Source organism: Sinocyclocheilus anshuiensis, unplaced genomic scaffold (genome assembly GCF_001515605.1).
Source record: "Sinocyclocheilus anshuiensis isolate Anshui unplaced genomic scaffold, SAMN03320099.WGS_v1.1 scaffold863, whole genome shotgun sequence".
Classification (NCBI taxonomy): domain Eukaryota; kingdom Metazoa; phylum Chordata; class Actinopteri; order Cypriniformes; family Cyprinidae; genus Sinocyclocheilus; species Sinocyclocheilus anshuiensis.
In genome coordinates, this window is record NW_015547725.1 from 102,017 (window position 1) to 110,109 (window position 8,093).

Sequence of the window (8,093 nt, forward strand, 5' to 3'; positions counted from 1 at the left end):
TTTATGTGTGTGTGTGTGTGTGTGTGTGTGTGTGTTTTGGTCCCCACAAGGAAAACATCTTATAAATCATACATAATGACGTTTTTTGAAAATCTAAAAGTGCAGAAAGTTTTGTGTGAGGGGTAGGGGATGGAAAATACAGTTTGTAAATTATAAAAACCATTATGGAATGTCCCAATAAAACATGGAGACCTGTGTGTGTGTGTGTGTGTGTGTGTGTATGACACCCTCTACCCTTTGCTGTTGGTGCATACAGACATTTACACAAGGCACAGATCACAGAGGGTTGCTTTTAAAACTTACTTAGTCACTGTGTTGCATTGTACAGTGTAACAAAGTATAACATTTTTACTTCTTTAACATTCAAAATGACACAACTTACTTATATTTCTCAAGCATGTATCCTAAAATCTTAGAGAAATGATTCTGATACTTGAATTATTAATTAAATTAAACTAATTTAATTAAATTATTAAATTATTATGATAAAGGATGCAGTATTATGCAGAGTATTATTTTGAATGTCATCTGAATATTATGTTGAGTGTCATAAGATGTTAGGAATGTTGTATACTGAGTCATGTAATGGTTTATGTATTATGTGTTATGAATATCGTGTATTATTATGAATGTCATGTGATGTTATGTCATGATTTACTGAACGTGTAATTTAATGTTACAGTGTCATGTGATATTATGTTTGCTACATTATGGTTTGTGTCAAGTGGTGTTATGAGTGCTACGATGTAATATATTATGATGAATTTAATGTTAAAATATTATACCATGAATGTCAATGTGATGAATGTCATATAATGTTATTTTCGCTACATGATAATTTCAGCCAAATGACTGTTATGCAATGTTGTAAGTTTCACATATTATTATTATGAATGTCACTTAATATTATTGTTTTATCATGTTTTGAATGTCATGTAATGTTGTGAAAGGCATGTATTATTATGAATGTCATTTAATATGAATATTATATTATTTAATATTCTGAACATTATAACTGTTAATGTTATAAATTTGGTAGCAACATTATGAATGGAATGTTATATTTACTATAATTTGAGTCAATGGGTGTTATGCAGTATTATAAATGTCATATAATATGTTTTGAATGTTATGCAATATTACAAATGGTAGGCTATAATGTTTTGAATGCATTTTGACATTTCATGTTACGAACAGTGTTGGGGGTAACTCATTACAAGTAATGCGAGTTACGTAATCAGATTACTTTTTTCAAGTAACTAGTAAAGTAACACATTACTTTTTTAATTTACAAGAAAATGCGCATTAATTCATCCCACTCACAAAAAAACAGTGAAACGCAAACTCAGAATATGATGCAAACCTGCAATAATTAAATATGTTAAATAACACAAATGTATCTAATTCCATTTTATTAGCCAATATCTTTGTTGCTGACCTTTGATGATCCAGTTCAACCGTACTAATAAGCAAAAATGACTTTAGATAAACTAACAATTGTGCTTTGTTTTTTTATTGCTGAAGAGTGTTTCTTCTCCTCCGTACTGTACAGACGTGAATTTACTTTTGCTTCAGCCTGAGGTTTATTCATTACACTTTTTGGTGTGAAAGGGCTTTTATATTTGCTATAAATAGAACTTCTTATATTAAAAACAATCAAGCCCTGCTTACATTTAAAAAGTAACGCGAAAGTAACGCAAAAGTAATATAACGCATTACTTTCCATAAAAAGTAACTAAGTAACGTAATTAGTTACTTTTTTAGGGAGTAACACAATATTGTAATGCATTATTTTTAAAAGTAACTTTCCCCAACACTGGTTACGAATGCCATGCCATGCCCATGACTGTCGGTGTTATAAATTTCATGTCATGTTATAAATGCCAAGCAATGAATGTCATGTATTATTATGAATGCTACGAAAGTCAATGTTATGTAATATTATATTCGCCATTTAATAATTTGTAAATGTCATTTATTGTTACACTATTTAATGTTATAGTTTTATCATGGTATGAAAGTCGTGCCATGACTGTCAATGCTGTAAATGTCATGTAATGTGTTTTCAGAACACACCAAACCGACGCGTGCAGGGGTGCTGGGATTCCCTGATCGGGATCAGTTGTAGTGTTGAGTGTGAATATGGCGTTAATTCTTTCAGGACTGTGTGAAATGATACCCAATAATTCGATGTCTTTATTATTCACCTGAGCTCTGTGTGATCTACACTGACCTGGACACACCGAACACCCCCGCATACCTCTTCCCTCACCCTCGCTCACCTGTCAATGACCGCGTGCAGGAGACGCGTCACGCCTGTGCGCGCGCTACGAAAACATGGAAGCGCTTTAAAGGCCCTAGATGTAGACGCACTAGAACGAGTCAACACATCCAAGCGTACAATAATGAGAATATGTCATAAAATCAGAGCGTTTGTGTTTCGTCTGCAGTTATATCAATATAATGAGTCTAAACTCAAACGTTGACACGGAAATGATTAATAGACACTAAAATGAGAGCGTCATAATAAGAGCTAATTTAGTCTGTCTTCCTCAATGGTATCATGGAAAATATAACGCCCATAAACACAACGTGCATTAACGATGTTGTGTAGCTTTCTTTTCTTTTAGAGATTTATTAAATAAAATTGTATTACCCTTTTTAATAATATAATCTTTAATAATCTGAAACCAAGAATCTTCCAGGAAGGTTCTGTGAAGGAATAAAATGGGGTTCTGTAACGAGATAAAAGCTATTTTTATTTTTTTAAAATTATTTATTTATTGCTAACAATTTTAACTTAATCAGAATAATTTATACTACTGGGGGTCCTGGTGTGGCTAAGAGTGTGCATCAGGGGTTAATCATCATTTATGTACAGGAAACTTTGTAGAATCTAGTTGGCGTACTTCTGCACTGTCGCTGTCATTAGGTCGCGCGCACGAAGCGCACGAGCGCCGGTGCGGTGATCGTGCCGCGCGCTCCAGTCTCAGCAGCAGCAGCAGGAGGAGCGTATAATCCTCTAGTTTAATGTTGACAGCGACGCGACACGAGCGATTTTAACAATTCTATGCAGGAAATCGGACACTGGGACGCATATTTCAGCAGAGCCACGCACGGGGTGTCTAGAGACTGACGAGCGGCTGCCAGGCCGAACGCCGTCGGATGGGATTCCCGGTCTAGATGGAGAGTAACCGAGCGGGCGGAGAAGCGTCGCTGCTGTAAATAATTCAACATCGGCGTGGTCAACAAAAATGCATCTGCACCAGGTGCTGACGGGAGCCGTTAACCCGGGGGACTGCTGTTACTCCGTGGGAAGCGTCCACGACATCCCGTTCACGGTGGGTGAGAAATAAACCTGCGCGGCGCGTTATTTAACGCCTGTGCGTGATCGATGATCAAGCGTGACGCGTGTGCATGCAGCCTGTGTGGGCATCATCATCATCATCATCATCATCATCCTCTTGATGTGTGTATGGGTTCAGTGTGCCATCTGTCATCCTCAAGGTTATCTGCGGTGTGTGTGTCCCTGCAGATCAGTAGCAGGCGCGCACACACACCCCTGCGGTGTCTCTATCTATGCAAACTCTTAACATGCATGATTGTGTGACATGCTATGCATGTTTACAACCAGTTGCAACGCTCACTCACGACAATAATGATGATATGGAGCTTGAAGGTTGATGTCGGTTGTAGCTCACAACCTAGTTAGTACCTAGACAGCATCAGACATGCATTGTGATGCCCAAATATGCAGTCTATGAAGGTTGTCATAGTAGGTTATGAGACACTGCTATTGTGGTTGGATGTTGAGCCCATCAGCTGTGCACACAATGACGTCACAGAGTACAGTTGACAGGCCACAGTCTCTAATGTAAAGATCTAATCACTGCATGTTGTGCACTAGCAGTGAATTAGGCCTTCATTGAGAATGTTTGTTCAATTCAGAGCTTCTATTTGCACAAGTACAACAAAAAGTGTCGTTTAAAGGTGTAGTGAACTCAAAACATAAAATATGTAAGTAATATACACCAAGGAATGATGGCATTACATGCATTGCATGGTTATATCTACAGTATGGTGCTAAAAAGCCCAATAAGGTAACCAGTACCAAATACATTACAGTTGTTTTTTTGTTTTTTTTGCCGTTGTAACCATAAAACATGCAGAATGTCTATCAGGAATGTGATTCAGCAAGCTGTTTGGCTGCATTCCTCCCTCGCCATTTCAATCTTATTGAGCCCATCGGGAAGACTGCAGTGATCAGTGCTGGAATATTACTGGCTGCTCATAAATATCTGCTGTCAAATGATGTAGGGTAGACGAGAAGCTTTTGAAACAATCAAGCTATGTCTTTTTAAGGGAAGGTGCTCTGTTGTGCACTTTGATTAGTCTGGCAGTCATAACAGTGGCTTCCACACAGCAGAAACAAGAACTGAAACCTAAACCAGAAAATCCACACACAAGCTTTCACGTGATTCTCTTTGGAAATGATTGTCGTTGGCTTGCGCAAGAGCTGTGTTTGGGCATGGGTGAGCAGGTGCTGGTGAATTCCTGTCAACTTTTTTGATTTTGCAAGCCGCTTGTCCAACACAATATTCAAAGCCCCCCGCCCCCATGCCATATTCCATATAAGATATTGGGTCCCACTTTATATTAGGTGTCTTTAAATACTATTTGCTTAATAATAAAATGATAAATTGTTAGGTACAATGTACCTGTTGTGTTCATGTTGAATTGCAAAACATTTTTGCTGATACGGGTAAGGTTAGGGACGGGTTTGGTGATCAGATTAAGTTTAAGGGGTAGAGGTAGGCTCAACAGAGTAATTAGAGATATAACTACAGAAATTAATTAGAGATGTAATTACAGGATGGTAGTTTCAAATATAAGTACAATATAAAAACTTGTATGCACCCAATAAGTCCATTGTATCAAATGATCTATTTATGTTTTCAACATTGATAATAATAATTAGATAGATATATTTTGAAAGGATCATATGAATACAAAAGTAATGGCTGCTGAAAATTCAGCTTTGCCATCACAGCAACGTTATATTTTTAAATATATCCACATAGAAAACAGATATTTTTAATTGTAATAACACTTCAGAATATTACTGTTTTTTTACTGTATTGCTTATCAAATAAATGCAGTCATAGTGAGCATAAGAAACCTCTTTCAAAAACATTAAATCGTAATTATTTCAAATGTTTGATCGGTGATGCATATGCAATTAATTGTGATTAATTAATCATGATGTCAGTTTTTACTAAGAAAAGTTCACAAATTAAAATATTTGAAAGACATTATATTGTCATAGTGGATTAGTAAAGCATTGGATAGCTAAATAGCTTCAGAAGACTTTGGGCTTGTTAGAGCTGTCAGTTTCACTTTCTGGGTGTCTGTCAAGCCTTTTGCCTTTTTCGCTTCCTGCTTACTGCATCCGCATGACAGTTGCACACAATACAGCAAACCCACAGACTGCCAAAGGAGGAGCATATTAGTTTATCGTTTCATTTATCTTTTGCTGTCATACAAGAAGGCATGGTGTTTTTGGGCCCGTGGAGTGGTGGGCTGTAGTGTGTGTTTGTGAAGAAATGCTAGCTGTCATTCGACATGGCATAAAAATACACCCCAGCACGGTGTGTCTGAATATGTTATGGTCTCGCCATACTCAAGGCTGACACACACTTTCACTTCTGTAGACGCCTCATCCTGGGACCTGCTGGGATTAGCCAGCAGGAGTGGGGGGGTGGATCAAAGCACTAGAGGTGCCTTTGGGTTTTATTTGGGTGCTGTAACCTCACTGCTGGATTATGATTTCATTAATAGTTGCGACATTCAACGATGCTTGAAATATTTTATATGCAAAAATATAGCTTATGCCTGCCAGTAAACATGAGCTGATGTTTATCGCTTAACTTATGACGCGTCTCAGCAAGCAGCCGTGCTTCCTGGTTCTTTAGACAAACAGCTTGTGGAAATGAGCAGCATTATTATCTATGGTCTGCTGAAGGAAAAGTTTCCCAAAATGAAAATTCTGTTATAAATTACTCACTCTCATGTCATTTCAATCTTATAAGAAGTTTGTTTATCATCGGAACACAAATTAAGATATTTTTAACAGAACCCTGAAAGATTTCTGTCCCTTAATTAAAAGTCCATTCCACCATCAAATATTGTTAAAGTAATCTAGATTCAAGTGGTTTAATTCAAGTCTTCTGAAGAGACACAATGGCTTTATACGATAAACAGATTTAACCCTGTAAAACCTGACATATGAAATAATAGTCTCTTTTTATGTAACAGTTTATTGAACCTTTAGACAAACTATTTTAAACAGTCTAAAACAAAAAAGGCAGTTTCTGGTATTTATATGATCAAAAGGTAAGAAAAGCTTGTAATGTAAATCAATAAAATCTTTATAACAGTAAAGTAGACTACTTGCATAAAATGCATATAAATATCAGTTGTCATTCTATATATCCAAATAATATGTCTTAGTAAGATGTAATGTTGTCACGGTACCAAAATTTCAGTATTCGGTACCAATACCAGTGAAAATCCACGGTTCTCTGTACCAATTTCAGTACCAAAGCAAAACACAAAAACGTGCTAATTAAAAAATTTGACTATACTTTCATTTAATCCAAACTGTGTACATATTTAATTTTAAAGGGCTTTTAAAACCTTCTAGAGTTATTCAGCCAAGAATAGGCTTGCCGCGATAGACGGTGATACCGGTGTTAAGCCGCAACACCGGTTACGTCACTTGCCCACCGCATCTCCGACCCCCACCGTCGTTTAGATTTTTTTTATAGTAATAAAAACAATTTAGTTCAGTAAAAGAACAGACACTACAATTAAAAACTGAACTCGGCTGCTCAATGCAGTTGAACGACAGTTGCATCACAGATCAGATTTAATTTCTCCAGTGAGGAGAGTGAGTCGAGCTGACTGACAAGAAGAGTGAGGTGAGGTGAGACAGACAAGACGATCGCGGATGATTTAGTTTCGAAACGAAATGCAAAAGCACCTATTTGGCAATATTTTCCAAGCAATTGACGCCTAACTGCCGCTAATTCTAAAGTAAAAGTAAAGTGCGCATGGCGCTTTTACAAGCTATTTAAAAGTGAAGGAAAAGAGGGAAAATTCAAACGAATTAAAGACGAACAATTGCTTTACTCAGAATTGCCACTATTTGAAAGTGAAAGTAAAATGCGCTCGCCACTTTTACAAGCTATTTAAAAGTGAAGGAAAGCGAGGAAAAGAGGGAACACCCCCGCGGTGATACCGATATTACCGGTGTTGTCACATATCGATTAACCGGTGGGAAAATGTCCTCACCATAACAACCCTAGCCAAGAATAACAACTAAGTTAGCTAAAAAAAAAAAAAAGCCCAGACCTGCTTTTCTGACTGATATGAAACAAACAAACACACATATTTTAGATTCACAATTCATTTAAAAGCCTCTGGTGTGTAAAAATAGTAAATATCATCATGTCCTCCTGTTTTTGAACCCTAATAAAAGTTATAGGAGCATTAAATAGTTAATAAAGAAACTTCATTATAATGTTCATTTATATTAGCGTTAGCCGTGCTTATGCTAACGATTAACTACTCTAATAACAGTGATGTTCATTTCGATCCGACATTCAAATTAAAATATTGAATAATATTCATAACAGAAGCGGTGTTTCCCACAGACTTGCACTCTATTTGTGGCGGCATATATATGCAAATTCATTCTCTGCCAGCAGGAGGCGCTTGTAGAGCGGGAGAGATAGAGGTTTCCCCAGTAACGCTGTAATCAAATAAGCGCTGCACTCACAAACGCTGCTCATGCATTACAGGCAAGATGAAATGAAAATGACATTCATAATTTTCGGTTTCCTTCAGAAATACAGTGATATAAAAACACCGGCACCGGGTTTCGACTTTGACACGTGCAGTGCTCATGATTATTCAACGAAGTCAAAGCCTTTTGGAAAATCTATTTGTGGCGGTGAGTTTTGATATTGTGGCGGGCGCCACAAATAAATCAATGTATGGGAAACACTGAGAAGATCTAAATATTAAAAATT

At 36.9% G+C, this 8,093-nt stretch overlaps 1 protein-coding gene across 1 annotated transcript in view; it reads left to right on the forward strand.

The window, feature by feature from the left end:
* Positions 1-2,935: 2,935 nt before the first annotated feature.
* Positions 2,936-8,093, forward strand: part of LOC107704254 (dmX-like protein 2) — an 82,434-nt gene continuing 77,276 nt past the window's right edge. The window contains exon 1 of the mRNA XM_016507137.1: positions 2,936-3,341. Within this exon, the coding sequence (XP_016362623.1) occupies positions 3,255-3,341 (87 nt within the window). The 5' untranslated portion in view covers positions 2,936-3,254. The remainder of the gene's footprint in view (positions 3,342-8,093) is intronic.